Genomic DNA, 19,401 nt, shown 5'->3' with positions numbered 1-19,401 from the left:
AGTATCATGCAATTTGACTAGAAAAGTGTGCTTCAGCAGATGCGTACATTCAAATTTAGACAAACTTGCCAAAATACCCAGTTCATCTCTTTCCTGTCTTCCACACTGAAACGTTACATTTTCAATTTTTTTTATTACTATGAAGGCGCCCCTGAGCGCAAGAAAATATCTGCGCAGCTCTCATATCTGCGCCGCTCGAGCGAGCACACTGACAGCTGATCGCAAGAGCGGCCGTTTGACGTAAAAGGTGGATCTGGTTGTCTTGGAGACGGATTGGCACCGGACCGTGGAAGCGCTTCGAAGGCCCCGCCCCCTCCCCCCCCTTCCCCGGGCTGCGCTGACGTCAATGCACGCGGAGCTGGGAGCGCGACGCGTCCTGCTGCGTGCCGCGAGGAGTCGGTCCGTAAGCTCGCGCTGGAAGGGCTCGCTGCACAGTGCAACACAACAGTGCTACAACACGGCAGCGCCGCTTCAGCACCACACGCAGCACAGCACTGCAGCCGGTCAACCACCTCCCCCCCCGCCCCCTCCCCCTTTGTACTTGGAGAAACGATGTGACGAACGGCGGCGCGCTCGTCGGCGTCTCATCTTTTATTTTAATTTTTTCTTTTTTTTTTTTTTCCTCGAGGAAGTTGGAGTGAGCGCCGCGAGAACCGGGCAACCCGGCGGGCGGGCGACCGAGCGACTGACTTCTTCATGCGCTCCCCCGGCGCTGCTCTGAACGTGTGGCCGCCCGCGGCTCATCTTTTTTAGGTGGCCGGAGGAGCGACACCCTCCCCACCACCCCCGCTGCCTGGCTGAGAGCCCCCGCGTCCCCGGTACAGCATGGTCATGGCGGACAGCGAGCAGAAGGCTGCAGCGCACCGGGGCCCCGTGCGGGTGGGCTTCTACGACATCGAGCGCACTCTAGGAAAGGGCAACTTCGCCGTGGTCAAGCTGGCGAGACACCGCATCACCAAGACGGAGGCGAGTGGCCGCCCTGGGGGGTCTTCTGGGGGGTCCCTGGGGGGGGGGGTTCCTGCTCGCGGGACAGCGTGCAACTGCTAGTAGGGGCGCTTTTCCGACAGCGTGTCACGGGGCCCCCGGCGTTTCTGTGTCTGTCTCTCTCTCACTCAGTTTTCGCTGCATGATCATGATGATCTGTGTCCCAGTGTCTCTGAGCTGCAAAAATCACTTTCAGTATTTCTCACTCTCTGTGTGTCATTGTGTGTCTCCGTGTCTGTGTGTGTTTCAGTGTCTGTCCCCCCCCCCCGTCTGTCTGTGTGTGTGTTTGGATCCGTCCCCCTCTCTGTCTCTGTGTGTCTCACTCTGTGTTTCAGTGTCTGTCCCCCTGTCCGTTTCAGTGTCTCGCGGCAGTGTTCTGCGATTGTGTGCCGCTCTCTCTCTCTCTGTGTGTTTGGGAGTCTCACTGTGCCTCTTACTTTCACTGTACTGTACGGCAGTACCAAGTACCCCTGCATGCCGAAGTTAAATATTTGTGCAAACAAGCCATTTACACAGGTGCCCTCGCAAACAAACCTTTCTTAAACAATGCAGATGGCCTCCTCGCTATTCAATATTCCCTCATAAAATCTTATTCTCTCTGTTGGCCTTTCAGTGGAGTTTGGAAACAGGTTGATTTTCCTCTCAAGGGCTGGAGCTCAGTAGCACCTGGAACTTGCAAGCAAACTTTTGTCAAAGGAAGCTGTAACCATGATGCATGATTTGAATTTTTTATTTATTTATTTTTTTTAAATTAGTGCAAAGTTGTCTGTGTACAATTTTAAAAAAAAAAGAGAAATTAATTCATATCATGCATCATGGTTACAGCTTCCTTTCCTTTGGGGCATAACTTGCTGTGTATTGGGAGACCAAAAACAATAATAATAATGAATGGAGTTATGTCTGAAATAATAATCAATGGAGTTATACCTGAATATTGGGGCCACATGTCCTCCCTGGGCTGTGTCCATGCTTTGCGTTTTAATTAAGGACATATTTAACAAAGATTTTTTTTCCGCTTATGTTTTGTGGAAGATGCTTCTGGGCATGAAACTGTCATCACAGCAATGTGATGAGGGGCGTGAAGTAGAACATTATATTCTAAAATGGTTTTAATTAAGTACAGATCAAGCTTTCCATCATGATATTTGGTGTTGCATCTGTCATATAGAGCCATGCTGAGACACAAGGGACTTCAGAAATTACACATTTTAAAAAAAGTTGGTTCCTGTGTCGTCTTATTGATTCATTTAGGAGATGTTTTTGTTCATAGTGACTTAAATTTTTTCCAGTTTATAAAGCATGGTGTTACTGTTTAAATTAACGATAAATACACTTGGTCGAGGGTACTCCAGCAAGAGTGGCACTCCCAGAACCTTGAAATTGCAGAATACTACCTGCTGCCACAATGCGGTGTTTTACACCTGCAAATGAATAAAAAAATCGTGTTACCTAGATTCTGACTACAGTCAATATAAAGGTTATGGATGCTGAAATTCTACCTTTATCTTTGGAACAAAATGTTGTAAATATATGGTATCTATAGCTTGCTTTACAGAATGCAAAATTAAAGTATGTAAATGTGGTGTGAATTGGGATATTTGGTGAGTGCACATGCAAACATGATATGTTTATAATGATTGTAAATAATAATCTGTGATTGTGCTTTTACTGTTTTGTTGCTGCAGCATTAAGCACATTTCCAGATGTGATTTGAGCATATTGCTATGTTGGCTAATACAGCTCCAAGAAATATTGAGTTAATGCTTCGCGACTGCGTTCACCACAAGCGTGCGTGATATGCCAACAAGATTTCACACGGAAACTAGTAAAAGTGTACCTGACCTCATGTGACCCCACTGATACAAGGAAAAAGCAACAAGCTGATAGCACACACACAGAGCAGCCTGTGTGTGGCTTACGTAACATTATCAGCCATGATGCGATGATAATATATAATTTTTTTTTTTTTTTTTGGTTTGTATAATCCTGTCTTCAGGGGGTTTTAAAAAAAAAAAAAAAAGTACAAAACATGTACAAATAAAGCAAGTAATTAAACTCCAGTGATGTTATTTCTCTGTCTGTCAGATACTTTGTTCCTTTTGCTTGGGGATTTTTCCTGACAGCCTCTTGCATGTATTGCTGTTGCTTTTCCAACCTAAAATGTATTTATAGAATTACTATGCTATATATACCCCATAAAAGATGTTGTCTAACAGCTTCTTTCCTTGATCATTTTGTCGTCTTATTTTTTTTATTTTTTTTTTTTTTTTTTTTTAACTGACCTCTTCAAGGGACCTCCCACGTCTAACGTAAACTAACAGAGAGGAGTTTGCAGCTTGAGTCATCTGCGCTTCCTCTGTCCCTTTTGGTCGTTTTTGTGTTCGCTGCGCTACAAATTGAGAACGTTTTCAGCCATTAAAGACCAGCATGCTGTGTGCACCAGCCCACACGTGAAAGGATGACTCTCCGAGCACATATGAACCCCAACGGGTTCTTCCCTGCGAGTCCTCTAGAAGGGCTCTTCAAGCTCTCTGGCTTCATTAGATCTCGCTGTCGTTTCAGGCTGATATCCGCAGGTCAACTCACAGGACCGGTTGCTCTTAACAAAAAAACTCTCTGGGCTACTAAAGAACTGGAAAACCACTAATAACACCGCTATTGTAGCACGAGAGGCTGTTTCAAGTTGTAGCGTTCGGTTTGAATCCCCCCCCCCCCCCACTATTAAATGATCAGAAAGCCTTTATTAAAATGTATTGTTTTTCTAATGGTTTGAAAAGCTTTGTTGCGTTGCTTATTGTTTTATGTATTTTTTTTTCCTGTAATGACAGACCATTTTACGAATGTATACCGAGTCGAATGGCTTTATTGTCATTTCAACTATATACGGCTGGTACAGTACACAGTGAAACAAATCAACGTTCCTCCAGAACCATGGCGCTACATAAAACAACACAAAGCTACCTACACAGGACTAGATAAAGTGCACGCGTGCAAGACGTGTGCAAACGGCGCTAAACATTATAAGAATTACTAGAAGAGGACAATAGGCACAGTGATGGGCAGTTCAGCAGCGACCAGTACGCAAGTTCAGTCCCCGAGCGTTGAGGAGTCTGGGGGCTTGGGGGAAGGAACTGTTACGGTCTGGCCGTGGGGCCCGAACGCTTCGGTACCTTTTGGCAGCCGGCAGGAGGGTGAAGAGTTTGTGTGAGGGATGTGTGGGGTCATGATGAAACAGAACATGCATTCTGATGCCAGTGTGTCCTCCTCCTCCCTGTGAGTTTCCATGGGTGCTTATATTTAAAAGGTTGTATAACGTCCATCGAGTTGGCCGAGCTGTCCCCGTGACAGAGGTTATTTGAGGGAAATGCATCTGTTTTCAGCAGTCGCAAAAGAAATGACAATGAAGTCGATGTTAGTAAAGCTGATCATGAAGTCCATTTGCAAATTACGTACAGTAATGTGGATATCGTTCAGTTAAGTTAGTTTTGGGGGAAAAAAAAAATCACTACACCTTTTGTGCCTAGGTTAACCTTTCATTTTATCTTTGGTCCTCTCATTTTGTAGTCCTGCCAGCCAGTTTGGTCATATTGAAATACAAAATCTTAAGGAACTGCATGTCGAGTGATTGTTTGCAGTGCTGCGGAGAAATGAAACAGAACTACATTTATTTATTAATTATTTCGGCCAGCCACTCGCTGTATTTGACGGCATTGACAAGAATGCTTAAAAAAAAAAAAAAAAAAGTTTGTTTTTATTTGTGTGTTTGAATACATGTATGAAAGAGTCGGACTGTTTCTGCACACTGTTTGTTTTGTGTCTCAGTGATGGGCTGTGTGTGCGGGGCGAAAAGGGCGGCATGGTAAAGTACCGCTCACCTGGGCTCTCTTGCAGGTGCTGCTTGAGAACACATATCAGTCTCTCTCACACACACACCGTGCTGCAATGTTTGTTTGCCCCATGTCACATGCACCCTTGTGTGCAGGGTAGCACTGACGCTTGTGGTCTGCCAAAGTCTTCAAGCAGGTTTTTCTCACGCCCCACGCTGCAGCCTGAACTGGCGCTTTGTGGTATTTGAGTTGCTTGTTTAAAGTCAAAAGGCCGTCCCCTGGATTGATAGGCAGAATTCTTCGAAGTTCAGCGCGAACGCGGTATATTTAAGAGCCATCTAGCATTGGCCAGTGTGACTAATGATACGATTAATGGGCTCTCGGTGGGAATTCCGGCTATTGAAGTAGTAAAGCTATGGTTAAAGGAGCCTTGAATGTTGTAACTCCAGTGCTATTAAGACATTAATCCTCTCATGTTGCATTGTAAATGTCCATGATGCTCTAAAGCTTCTTGATATGACAGTAGTTGAGAAGAGACACTGATATTTCTGTGCAGTTGGAATTTTGAAGTCAGTCCATTTCCACCGTACAGCTCCACAAACCTGCCTGAAGGAGACCCATAAGACCGAGTCCAACGGAGATCCTTCTTCTCCACCTTCATAGTTAGTTGTTCACAATTTATTCTCATCCCAATGCACCTCAATGAATGAACGTCTCTGCGTTTAGCCCATGTCACATTGCTGCATGTTAAAAGTGCCTCGCTTAAGGGCCATGACCTTCTGGTTTCTTATACTTCTGATTTAAAGTGTAAGTGTGGTGAGGGGAGACAGGTCAGCACACCTTGCTGCAGTTTCCTGAGTGGCGAGGGGTTGGGTCTAACGGACCTGTCATTCCCCAGTAAGACTTCACTTTGGGGTGAGCTATGCGATTCGTAGACAGTGCATTTGTGGTGCTCGGAGGAGACCAGGTATCCTCCTTTCTCTGAATCATCACCGTCCCAGATGTCAGCCTCTCTTCCTGGGTGACGTGGCATGCCTAGTCAACGTTTGGACTCAAAGGCTCATTAAGACGTGCAATGACGTCTTGTTCGGCGCACCGCACAGGCGTGTCTATTCATCATGTGGCTCCGGTTATGTCAGGCAAAGCCAAGTAACGGTTTGGAGCTTTGTGTAGGTGCCCACAGCAGCCTGTGGTAGAGTCTGCAGTGACCCTGTGCTTCAGTAAAAGAAAAGCTGTGAAACTTCCATAGTGTTACCATAGTGCATAATGTTGTCTCTAGAAAGGCAGACCTGGGGTTGTCACATATGAAGATCTACTTCTAGGTCATCAGCTGCTGCTTCTGTTACTCTTGCTTCTTTTCTTTCTTTTGCCTTGGTCCTTGTTTTTTTTTTTTTTCCATTGCCTTGCTCAGCGGTGCATGTAGCAGTTCCGTGAGTCTATGAAGTAAAATAGCCAGTAGTGAAGCATAAGATGTGCTTTCAAGAAAGCACTGTTTCCAAGGATTCTTTTGTTCGCAGCGGATTTTAGTACGCATTTGAAATACACTCTCTGGATATGATGTTCTCTGATTGTGTTCCCTCATTGATGGTGGGCGTCTCCCGGCATGCAGGTGGCGATCAAGATCATAGACAAGACGCAGCTGGACTCAGTCAACCTGGAGAAAATCTACAGGGAGGTGAAGATCATGAAGATGCTGGACCACCCACACATCATCAAGCTGTACCAGGTAATGGCCAACTTTGTGGCACTGTTTTGTGCAAACCTTCGCACTGCTTCCAGCCCTGATCCTGTCCAGTGGGCCTTCCTAAACGGCAAAGTGGAAACACTGTTTGAGTTTCTGTGGGTTCCAAAAACCCACATCGCTGTGAAAACGAGTGTCAAAATGCTGCCTGGGGACGGCTGCACCGATCAGAACGGATACGAGCTTCACGCTGGCAATTTTTGTTCCGTTTCGTCGTGTGTGTTTTTATTGACGTGTGGTGTTACATAAACCCAGGCCAACAGATGCAAAAAACACACTTTCCCCTTTGGTTTTATCCTTGTTCCTAATATTGCATTATGCCCTCCAGGTGTTGGGCACCTTGGGATCAAGCCCATTACTAAAAGGCCTACTTACAACACCTACACTCTCTAGCTGCCCTACCCTCTCCGTGGCCTGATGGCGAACAAGGGCTCCAGGCCCCAACACACCACTCCGATGAGCACCCCTCCCTGAGCCAGCACAGCTGGGGGAGGGATGACGTCACTGTGTTGCGTAAGGTTTCGGGTCACTCCGGCGGCTGTGAGAGACGCAGAAGTTACACAACGCCGCTGGCACTGTTCCAGCCTGCACTCCTCTCTTGGGAGGGTATCCAGCGGGGCTCACTCATCGCTGTCTTTCAAACCATCCTGCCCCAAAAGTAATGCTGTGGCTCATGACATTGCATTACTCCCTTGGTTAGCCAATTCAGAAACCATTATGAGCTTTTTTTTTTTTTTTTAAAGAAAAGAAAGCATTTGACTTTCTGCCTTAAGCATCTTATTGTTCTCCTCCAGCTTCCTTGAAAATATTTAAAACGTGCTTGACTTTCCTTACTTTGTCTACCACCTGCCTAGACCCACACTTTTCCAGGGGTAGGGCAGGTTGCACGCTACAACACTTGCCGCGGCAGCCCTCCATCCCCCCTCTTACCCTCAGGAGGAGCTGCGTCACTGGGCGGATCGCATGGCGGTCCAAAGGCTCGTTTTTACAACCCGTCAGATGATGGAATTGACTTAACACGCAGGCGAATCGTTGCAGTGAAAATGCTCTTGTTTGAAAGTGAAAGTAAATTGAAGATCAGGAAGGGGACAGAAAAAAAAAAAGACTGGTTTCAGGGAACGAGCCACAGCGCCTTTATCACTCTACCATCTGTAGAACTTGCTCCTGTCACATCCTCACTGCAGACTCTCTGCTCCTGCTTACCCTTGTACTGAAAGCTGTACAGCATGGATTTTCACGTTGTATTTTTTTTTTTCTTGTTGACGGTTTACAAATACTGTAAATGTTTTGGTGCACAGTGGCTTATCTTTGTCTGACCCTTTTTTTTTCCCACAAGACTTTCAAAGAATGCCAGGTCTTCTACTGGAGATCTCACTGATGTGGGAATACTTCAGATTAGTCCTAGACATGTGCTTAAGTGTTTTTGGAGGGGTAGCACCCCGTGGTTGCTGTTGAAATGCATGGGGAGTGATGCTGAGAGTTTTGTGGGCCTATGGAGGACCCAAGGAAGCAGAGCAGATGACCGCACCTTTGGGAGCTGCAATGTGATGGTCGAACTAGCCAGGCGGTGATGGTGCTGGGCTGAGGAGGGAAATGCTCCAGACATGGTTGGCCCTCCAAACTTCAGCTACTGCTGCACCACACGCATTGCAATCTCCTTTATTATTTCTGGTATGAATTAGCTTAATAAAAAAGCTAGATAAGACCATGTGGGCCTTCATTTTGCTATTAGAAACCATCAGAAGCATTCAAGATTTTTTTTATTCCCCCCCCCCCTAGCATTCCGCTCTCTCGTTGTGAGGACAAAACCACTTGGTCAACACAATGTGTAAAATCTGACTAAAGTACGATTCTTTGTCATGGTTCTACATTCCCTTATATGCCTTTTTCTTCGAGTGCACAACTTCATCTTTACTCAGCAGCATTGGTGAAGTAATGCCTTGCATGTGAAATATTGACGTTCTCTTGTTTCCCCCCTCAGGTCATGGAGACAAAGAACATGCTGTACCTGGTGACGGAATACGCTAAAAACGGGGAGATCTTTGGTGAGTCTCCTAATTCCACAGATTTCTTCCACCAGCCAGGCATAACTGCCCTCTGATTGCATGTCGCTGTTGACGTGTATCGGAATGTCCACCTTTAATGACGTCTGAAACCACTGTCTCACCTGTTGCTGTGGCGGTAAAGAGATTATAGGAACCAAACCCTTCTCCCAGGTCATCTGTGACCCACGTGGAAGTCGATTTGTCTGGCTTCCTTCACTCCGGGGAATATTGCAAATTTGAACAGTACCTGCAGTTTAGCTTCCCAGAAGGTGCTCTGGTTTATCCGAAAAAACACGGACATGTTCTGGTTGCTTAATGCAGTATTGTGTTTCCATGTATGACTGATGCTTGGTTGCTTAGGGAACGTGCTGCCTGTCTTAAACAGCTTGTTCATTTGTGGCTCAGCGGGTTGTCCCGCTCTTAGCGTTTAGGACTCATGTGTCATTAATTTGTAGTGCACCGTATGATCCAAGTTTGCTTCTGCAGTCCATACTCAATCACCTTTACCTTCATCCTTCTTTGTTGACTGAATGAGGAAAAAATTGATCCTTTGAGTTCTGAGGAAAAAAAACTGCCATACATGGATGGCTTATATTCTGGCCGGGGAGGTCGCTGAAGGCTGTAACCACAGGCGTACATGGCGGACCCTCCAGACTCAAGCTCTCGAGATTCCACTGCCCATGCCTTCCAAGCAGACAATGGGAATGGATGGTGTGCAGTGGTGTGCCTATGGCATCCTGCCCTCTGAAATTCCCCCCCTGACCATTTTCATCCTCATGTCCCCTCTGAACTGCACAAACCACCATCCAGAAATCCAGGCTAATTCCCGTACGTCATGCTTTTTAGCTCCTAAGCCCATCAAGCCCATCACCCGAGGGGGGGGGAGCTTAATTTCTGTCACCAAAGCTGACATCACCTTTGTGTCTTTGGTTTTTGGTGTAGCGGTCTGGGATTAATTAGGGAACCTTTTAATCGTGGCGGTCTGACGCACTTCTGGACGGTGACTGACACCACCACCCGTAAAGAAACGATGACTTTATTTCACTTCACAGCATTTCTGACGAAATATGACATACTGCACTCTGAGGTCATGTGGTGACCCTGACAGCTCAGGGATGTTTCTTTTAATTCATAGCATGAGGCATGTTTTCTATAGGTTCGTGAATCCTTGAGTCATCACCATCACGTTGCAGTTGCTGAGGCACACCTGGAGAAACTGACAGCGTTGACGCTGCACTCGGTGCCTTGAAGCATTTCTCGCAAAATGAGAAAGATGAGAAATGGTGTCAGCACTCCTTGTGTATGTGCTGTTTTAAAATTGAGGTCAAACGGAATGGGAGGAAATTTCAGCAGCTCACATTCGCAGGCTTTACCTTTTGTTAATTCGGAGGGTGAGTGCTGTGTAAATGCTCATTTAGGTTTCTTTTTTTTTTTTTTTTTTTTTCTTTTTTACATGGATGTACTGAAGTCTAGAAAGTCAGGAGATACCTGCTCTCCGCTTGGCAGCTTGCGTTAATAGATGGGTCAGACTGCGAAGGGGTGTTGTCTGCAGAGAGCTACCAGCATCTTGCTTGCAAATTGGATGCATTTACATTCCTTGATTGACCGAGCGCCCAGGTGTTAAACTAGGAGATGAATGAGCAGTGACGTACCAGATTTGCCTGTCCGTTGTAGTCCCCGGTCTTTACCCTGCACGTCTGGCTCCTGCCTGTTCTCAGAAGATAAGAATCTTAATTTTGATCTTGATGACTGAAGTGTATGTGAGTATCTGTTGATGGCCGTGTTTCCTCTACGAGCCAGTTGCTTCACAGAGATGTGCAGCCTTGAATTATAATTATCATATTGCAGTTGTTTAAAGACGTGTGGAGACCCTTACACAAAGAAATCAACCATGTAGACAATGTACCCCATGCAGGGATGCTTTTCTCCTTAAATATGTTAGCACTCCCTATGTATTTGCTCTTTTAAAATTGGGGTCAAGCAGAGTGAGGGGAAGTCTGAACATGAGATTCTACTGATTAAGGTACCGTGTTCTTTTACTAGATGACCGTTGTGTTCAACCAGAAAAAGGAAGAACGTAGCCAGGATTGACATCCATGCGCTCGGATGACTGGTCACGTGCTAGATGATGTCCGTAACAAAGGCCACACGCTTGAAATGTGTATTGACCCTCCGTGTCGGGATAAGCAATCCCATCGTGCACAGAAGTGCTGCGCGTGGAAGACAGTGCTGTTAAACCTGGGGTCTCCAGCCTTTTTGCTCTTTGCACATTTCATGCAGATTTCTGTTGCAGCCAAGCTCAGTTACTCAGCCATGACTGTGGTTTTGACTCTATGCGCCCCATCATTGAAATCATTAAACCAAGCATGTTACTGAGCGTTCATTTTTCAGCTTGTACACCAAACTAAATTTTGTAACTTAATGACTCCATTTGTGCAATTAAAATAGGTTTCCTTTATTTAGCCTTTTGTGTAGCAGAAACAGAACGTAATAAATTAGTTTTTAACTCACTTCAGGTTTGAGTGCTTTAGTATTGTTATTGGACTAAGAATAATTACATAATTGTTGATTAACTTGAAAAAGGTTCATTTGAAACATAACGAATAGTAGTGTAATAATACGAAATGGAAGTACCTTTACTCATGTTTTCACCACTGGAACGAAATAGCCGGTTCTTTACAAATGCTTTTTGTTTGAAGTGATTTGAACAATATGATGCATTCGGTCAAAATCCCTGAGAAGGCTCGCTGAGCTCAGCCGGACAAAAAAAAAAAACCTGTATAGCCTACGGCCCGAGGGGACCAGGATTGCTGACCCCTGCCTGAGATGAAGAACTACATGGCAGCTTGTTTGAAAAATTTTTTTTCTTCGCATCCTTTAATTTCATGCATGTGTTGTTTTCTGTGGGAAAGTTTGTATTCCGTATGAACTCTGATATCCAGTATGCACAATATTTACTCAATTTAGTCACCCCTTTTTATCACAGTCGATTGACTTGTATCTTCGGAGTCTCCGGGGTAATATGGTGCCTTGGCGATATGCATGTGAGCAGGGTAGAGGAACACGTATCTGTTATGTAGCCCTACGTAAACCATTTCTCATGCAAATATTGTTTAATCGTTTGAGGCCAGACCATGCAGTAAATGCTTTTTGACACCCTGACCCTCATAACAGTCTGGCTGTCTGATTGTGGGCTCAGGGTGATGGGACCAGAGCTATATACCTTGGTAGGGCCCCAGAAGGATGAAGTCGAAATTGGACTGGATCTCCCCTGTTTGTGGGTAAGGCGAACCAAGCCACCGACCAACCTCCACAGCAGGTCCAACATCAGGTCCTGGACCATACCCAAAGGAGAGCTGTAATTACTAACCAAATGAGGTCATTCTGTGCATCCACAAGCTTTCCAACTGCTCCAGCTAGTTGATAACCTTATGTTGGCCACCCAGGGCTCTAGTGTCTTGTTGACCTTGGATCGACATCGGACCTCACGGTAAGTTGCAGCATTTTCCTCATCATTCGGAAACCACCGTGAATTTAAAAATACAGATGTGTGCCGTCTTCTCTAAGTGGGCCTCGTCTCTGGCTTGCCTCCAGGGAACACTCATAGTGACCACTTCTGTGTTGTCATGGAAACCCAGCCAAACCCAGTTGTGAACTCTGCGTCATTTGTTATTGTATAGCACAACTGTCGTCCCGGGGCTTCAAGACGTGCCGAGCACTTTGTTGTAGACCTGTAGGATGGCAGTATGCCGAAACCTTCAGGTGTCTTGCAGCCACTCGTTCTGCGGAACTAAATGGATCTCAGAAGGACAGAAAGATGAATCCAGGTAGGTGTGCTATAGACAGATGGATGGAAACTTTATTGGTCCCAAAGGAAATTGCTCAGGCTGCTGCAGCATACGTATAACAGAGCCGTTACACACGACGCTGGAATAACAGTGGAATGCATAAATATCAGATTTAGATAGTATGAAAGAGTACTTATGAAAAGCGTGCAGGTTCTTATGAAAAAGTGCCACTGATACCAATACCACTTAGATAATAAGAGGTCAGTGGCCCCCTTGATTGTGAGATGCCTCATTATAGGGCCTAATGGCTGTTGGCAGAAATGACCTCAAACGGAAGGTGTCGGTGATACTTGTGTTTGGGCAGTTTTAGACCTATTCCAAATCCTGGTCAAACTAATTTTGTCTGGAGGGTTCCCTATTAACATCAGCATAAATCCCTGCGTTTGGAATTGTGATTTATATTTAGGAATCCTGGGGCAAGAGGGTAGGTGACCCGGCTGGGAGCTGTGTACCCGCAGAGCTCCTGGCTAGACCGGCACTGAACGAGAAGGCGGCACGTGCTTTTTAACTTTTTTTAAGCAGCTAATCTCGAAACCTGAGCAGCTGTTCAGAATAGTAGCGTTGAAGCCGAGTTGGGGCGGTGCCGTTTCCCGGAGCTTCCGCTGTTAGTGGGTAACTCGGAATGGGCCACACGACCTGCAGCTTCTCCACCAGCTGGACTGCTCCTCGAGAACTTACCGGAGGCTGCTGTTCCGCTACGAGCAGGTTGCGGCTAAACGAATTCTTTGCTGCGGTCATCCCGCCTGGACACCCCCCCAACCACCACACTCACAGTTGCGTCGCAGATACCCTGTTTTTCCAAGGCACAGATTTCCACAGCCCAGCAACACTTCTCAAACTGTGTCCGTGTCCAAAGTCCAGCACCACGGTGGAGGCAAAGGATGGTGCGTGCCGGGCGTGCAGCATGCAGGTTGAGGGGTGGGGTAGGGTAGGCGGGAAAACACAGGAACCCATGCCACATTCCCACACCAGATGTTTTTTCTGATTACCAGCATGGCTCAAAGAAAGATTTCGTCAAATAAAGAGGGAGGGTTACAATCCGGAATGTGGCACCCTCTGTCTAATCAGCAACACACTCACCCCAGATGAAGCCCTCTACATTTTACCATCTGGCATGGATATACTACCTTTCTCACGCACGCACGCATGCACGCAAACGCACACTGCAGGCATTTCACACGTCAAACATATTCCACGCATGCACACACACGCACACACGCGCACGCACACACCCCAGCCTCCTGGTTTTCCTGCAGAGAGACTGATTGGAGTGTTAATTAAACACGGTCCCGCTCTGCTTGCGTGACGCATCGTTTCACACTCCCCAGGATCTTGATGATGGCCCTTCTCTTTGCCTCGCTTGCCCAACCCCACCACATGCCGTGCCACTGTCTGTCTTTCTGTGAGCAGTGGAGCGATGCCTCTTCACCTGTTGGACCGCTGAAATTGTCACCTTCTCACCTTTCTTGCACTGGCGCCCAGGTGCTGGTTCGCATGAGCTGTGGCCTGTGTCCGAGTGCTTGAGCGCGCGCGCACACACACACACACACACACACGTACGCACCAGCACGCACGCTTTCCCCCTGCTCTCTTAAACATATTCCAGTACTTCTTTTTTCATTAAGCGGGGATACATTCCTAAACATGGCCTGGGGGTGAGATTATGCCATTTAGGTCGTCTTCCATGAAGGAGCGCGTTGAGGAGGCGTCTCCGAGAGCACTTTGGAGCGCGTCTGTGTGACTGGCGAGCCGTGAAAACACCCTGCATATGCAGCAGCTACTTGGCTGTAACCACACTGTAACTTGGCCCGTCGAGACGGCATCTTTTGGGTCCGCAATCTGGTGCTGTAGCGCTGGTCATGTGCTGGGCCATATTGGCGCACGCTGGTGTGACTTGTAAGAGAGGGTGTCCTGGGGGGGGCAGGTGAAGTGGGAGCGGTAATTGTTTTAAGGGTCTTTCAATATGCTCTTTTAACATCCTCTGTTGGTTCAAATCCAGTATCCCTGGAAAAGCCTTATTTACTTATGGTGCACTTGAGGCATGTTGCCTTCCCTTGTGAAAACCGAATGAGAGATCCTCCCCAGGACCCAAGTGTACGCTTATTTGAATCCGCTTGCGAACATCTGAGCGCTATATTTGAACGTTAATGCATTTTGTATTAATTCCTCCGTGATCCATCCAGTTCTCTGTCTGGATGTGGGTTCCAGCTTCGCCGGACTCGGCTAAACAAAACGGCGATCAGTGTGTCGGTGTGCGTCTTCCCCGCAGCGTGTGTGTGTGTGTGTGTGTGTGTGTGTGTGTGTGTGCTGGAAAGCGACCTAGTTAGAGCGATGCTACGTTTCCAGGAGAACGCCAGAACCTTTGCCCTTGCCCCTGTGTGAGCGAGGGGGAGTCTTGGGGGGTGGGGGGAAGGGGCATTGCACAGCCAAGACACGTGGCTGAAGGGTGCCGTGTCACGTCCCTCGTGCTTGTTCCCGCTCGCTTCCGACTTCCTTTTCACACGCACGCATGCGCACCACCCTCCCCCCCAACTTACAGTCACTTGGCAGCCACCCCCGAGTACCTGCAGGAGCAGGTGATGGGGTGGGAGGGGTGTTAACATGACTCAGAGGGGTGTGGCCTCGCCGGGAGTACGTGCTGTGTGCCTATGGGTCCATGAGGTCAGGATGGAGTTTAGACGGCTCCCAGCGTCGTGATCATGTTAACTGTGTTACCGACAGCGTATGTCATCCTGTGCAGCTCCGGTGTGTTAAGTTTGGCTTCCTACGTTCCATCACGGTGAAATGCACACACGTAAAGCTTATGCGGAAGCCATCAGAAGTCCCGAAACGAGCAGATGCACCAAAAAAGATGCTCGGCTTTGCCCTCACGCTGATCCTCACCGCTTTCACCATACAGATGTCAAGCAAGTGGATGCTAAAGAGGCAAGAATGGCGACGAGGGGTATGGGGGGGGGGGGGAAAGCGAACACAGGGAGCTGCTGTTCTTCACACAGCTGTTCTTCCGTTCGGCATTTCAGACATGCTGGTTTGGACTCATTTACATTACATTTACATTTATTCACTTGACACTTTTCTCCAAAGCAAGGTACAACGATTATTAACCAGTGTTTAGCTGACACCTTTATCCAAGGTGACTTTGTATTAAATTCTGACAGTTGTTCACTCATTTATATAGCACAGCAAAGTAATGCACACATACAGTTTGGGGGGGGGAGTTTGGCAACCCTTTGGAATTACCTGGATTTCTACATTAATTGCTCATAAAAGGTGGCCTGATCACCCACTAAGACACAATAATAGGCAAACACTCAAACAAAAATTGTACTTTCTGACATTATTGAATACATAATTTTAACAACCACAGTCCAAGCAGGAAGAAGTATGTGGATAGATGGTGCAAAAGTTGAACTTTTTGGCAGGAATGTTGTGTTTGAAGGAAAAAGCACTGCACTGCATTCCCAACGCCTAAACCTTGTTGTAACTGTGAATCATGGTGGAGGGAGCATCATGCTTTGGAGCTGCTTTGCTGCCTCAGGGCCTGGACAGCTTGCTATTATACTGGGAACAATGAATTCAAAATTGTATCAAGAAATTTTACAGGAGAGTGTCAGGGTATCAGTCTGCCACCCGAAGCTTAATAGAAGTTAGGTGATGCAACGAGACAACGACCCAAACCGGAGGAGTAAATGTACAACAGAGGGGCTTAAACATAAGAAAATTCATGTTCTGGAATGGCCAAGTCAAAGTCCAGACCTTAACCCAGTTGAGATACTGTGGCATGACCTCAAGAGCTGTTCACACAAGGAAACCCAAAAATATCAATGAACTGAAACAGTTTTGTAAGGAGGAACAGTCTGAAGTTCCTCCCAACCGTTGTGCAAATCTAATGAGCGGCTACAGGAAATGTTTAGTGGAGATTATTGCTGCCGCCGGTTTTATCAGTCACTGAAGACGAGGCCTCGCATACGCTTTCTACCTGTGAGACAATGTCTAAATGATGTTTTCACTATTGACAAGAAGCACGTTTGTTTGCGTGCTATTAGTTGAAGCAGGTTGCATTTGCCTGTTGTGACTTAGTTGATCATACCGTGTTTTATGCAGAAATCGAGGTAATTCCAAAGGGTGCACAAACTTTTTTTTTTTTTTTTTTTGCATTACATACATGGTGTGAGTAATGACCTCAGACTGTGGGAGCAAACCCATGTGAACTGGTGGAGAACGTGCAAACTCCACACAGACCGAGCAGGGATCGAACTTGCATCCGTCTGTGCGGCGAGACCCCCGGTGCGAATCACCGTGCCGCTCTAACATCTGTGCCAGATGCAGCGAAAACAGTGGTCCGTGTCTCCACCACCCCTGCAGATTACCTGGCGGGCCACGGTCGGCTGAGCGAAGCCGACGCGCGTCGCAAGTTCTGGCAGATCCTGTCGGCCGTGGAGTACTGCCACAATCGGCACGTTGTCCACCGGGACCTGAAAGCAGAGAACCTGTTGTTGGACGGACATATGAACATCAAGATCGCAGGTATGGCGCCAACCGTTTTTGCGCGTTCGCTTTGTTTGCATACCTCCTGCTACATTTACATTTTTATTTTCGTTAAGAAAAAAGACTGTAGTTTGCAGCTTCTGCCTGTTAGCGCACCTTCGTCCGCCAGCCTGTCCACTTCTGTTCTGAAGTCCGGCGCGATGAGGGGTGTCAAGAAGTCGGGCTGTAATGTGTGCGCGAATAGCGTGGTTCACCACGGGAGAGCAGCGGATTCTGCTCGCCGGATCCTTTGACCGTTGGTGCTGTGCTTTCTGAGCTCCTGTGCAGGTGGCACCAGCCGAGGCCCGAGCGAGGAGGACCGGGGCGGCACGGCTGGATCGAGCCAGCTGGCCTCGGCTGTTTTGAATTAGCAGGAAGCTGGCACCTCTTGCAGCTCAGTGAAAATGCCTCATGGCAGGGCTGTGAGAACAGGCGGCGAGCACGTATCGGGGGTGTCGCGTTGAGACCGGCGCCTATCTGAATGCTCATGTGTGCAGGAGAGATTCCTGTGTTGTCCCCCCCCCCGGGAACTTTCTCTTCTCCTCCGTCTCCTTTCTCATTTTTCGCACGTATTTCAGGAGATTCATAACAGGCTGTCTGTTCATCGCCCACCAACCCCCGGGTAGGGTGTTCCGGCAAATGTCCCGCAGGCCCGGCATTCGATGAGACCGTAAACAACATTTTGCACGTGACCACGGTGAGGTCAGCTGAGGACGCTGGGACACCCAGCCCACAACACTGATGGCACTGTCATGTGGGATTTACTTCCTGCCAGGCTAGCTGGATTGCGTTTTAAAGAGTGCCTCGTCTGCCCAGACCAGCCAGCAAGCAAAGCCTCCAGCCTCCCGCCTAGCAGGCAGGTCCCCCAGCCCTACCTGAAATACTTAACCCTTCCCTTACCAGCATGCTCCTTCGCGGTGGAGAGCAGGTAGCGTAGTGGTTAAGGCCAATGCCTTGCAGTCAAGGGCCTCGGATTCAAATCCTACCTCCTGGTGTAGCGCTCTTGACCAAGGTACTTATCCCAGAATGCTCCAGTAAAAATTACCCCTCTGTATAGACGGGTAAAATAGTTTAAGTAGCTTAACATCGTGTGTTTCTTCGGCAATAAGAGTCCGCTAAATACATAAATGTAAAAGTCATCTTGGCTCGTTTGGTGGTCACACCCAGGGAAGGTAAAGAACAGGACAAGGGGATTTGGGGAGTTTTTAGCATTTTCCCCATCAGACCAGCAGTGCAAAAGAAAGTTAGGACTGTCAGCAAGAGAGCTGGATTGGAGGACTAAACCCGGAAACATTTAGGTGGAGCCAGTTGCGGATCCTGTTGAGCCGACAATGCTTTTCAGCAGTATTGGTGTCTCCACCCCAGTCTGTTTCAACTCTGTCTGCATGTTTCATAAAGGAAGATTTGGTTGGTAAGCATTTTCGCACCATTTTTGTGCATGTTTTGGAGTGTTTTCTGCACCGCTTACCGTGCTAAGCGGAAGGAAGGAGTGTATGTGGGAGATCTGAGGATGCCGAGTTTGTATGGACCCAGGTATGGGGTGCTTCTCGTTTTCGTTCGGCGTCTGCAAACGGCATACTGAGTTCCGCACCCTTAACTCTGTTTGACTGCTCAGACCTTTGAAAGAGTGTGCAAACACGGTACGGGTGTGCTGTAGACCCGTTGTCCTTAACCTTTTAAGTCTGTATCTTGCGTGATCCTTGGAGCAATAACGGCCTCTGTTTAGCATTAACCAGTCACGCGTTTTTTTTTTTTTTACTCCCCCCCCCCTTGTGTGCGGACCTTGGGTATGTTTGAGGCTACAAGATAAAAGCCTGGCTGCCCCACCGGAGATAAGACGTTTATCAGCACTAATGCTGCTTTTCCGCATGCCCCTCCCCTGGCCGTTCTCAGACCCGCGTTACCTCTTTGCCCTTGAGTCACGCAGCACCTCCTCGCCCCACTCTTTAGCAAGGGTTGCCCTCTGGCTGATGAGAAGTGTGCTGGATGCGCTTTAGAGGCGGTCCCGCAAAGCTCACCTGCGATCACCGTTCGTTTCAAAGATTAAAAGGAAAAAAATCTGTAATCTGAAGTGACGTCCTCTGAGATCATATAAAGACAAAATGCATGAATTTTGCATCCCTGCGTTGTGCGCAAATTCTTTCATCGATTTATGTGACGCGCTTAAGGATCAGTTTGTAAAAAAAAAAAAAAAAAAAAAAAGGGTAAAACCCACCTTTGATTAGTGTGTTTACAGACAATGCTGTCTGCTTTGTGTTTGAAGATGGGTTTTGAAAATTTTAAAAGGTTTAATTTTGTAAGATTTTAAAAATTCCCCTTCGGTAATCTGCAGGCTTGACGGCGCATTGCAGGCAGTACATATTACTTAAATTAATGTTATTGTCATGCAGACTCGTGTAACACCTGTCAAGTGTCGTTGCTAAGCAGCT

At 47.3% G+C, this 19,401-nt stretch overlaps 1 protein-coding gene across 2 annotated transcripts in view; it reads left to right on the top strand.

The window, feature by feature from the left end:
* The first annotated feature begins 627 nt into the window (after positions 1 to 627).
* LOC108936192 (serine/threonine-protein kinase SIK2-like) overlaps positions 628 to 19,401 on the top strand; it is a 32,894-nt gene continuing 14,120 nt past the window's right edge. Inside the window, exons 1-4 of one of the 2 annotated variants that reach the window (XM_029250877.1) lie at positions 628 to 966; positions 6,421 to 6,537; positions 8,534 to 8,597; positions 16,811 to 16,972. In XM_029250877.1, coding sequence (XP_029106710.1) covers positions 826 to 966; positions 6,421 to 6,537; positions 8,534 to 8,597; positions 16,811 to 16,972 — 484 coding nt within the window. In that variant the 5' untranslated portion in view covers positions 628 to 825. The remainder of the gene's footprint in view (positions 967 to 6,420; positions 6,538 to 8,533; positions 8,598 to 16,810; positions 16,973 to 19,401) is intronic. The other variant, XM_029250878.1, reaches the window with a different exon arrangement.

This window comes from Scleropages formosus, chromosome 4 (assembly GCF_900964775.1).
Source record: "Scleropages formosus chromosome 4, fSclFor1.1, whole genome shotgun sequence".
Taxonomy (NCBI): domain Eukaryota; kingdom Metazoa; phylum Chordata; class Actinopteri; order Osteoglossiformes; family Osteoglossidae; genus Scleropages; species Scleropages formosus.
Note: the sequence above shows the minus strand (reverse complement) of the source record. Positions and strands in the feature narration are given on the sequence as shown.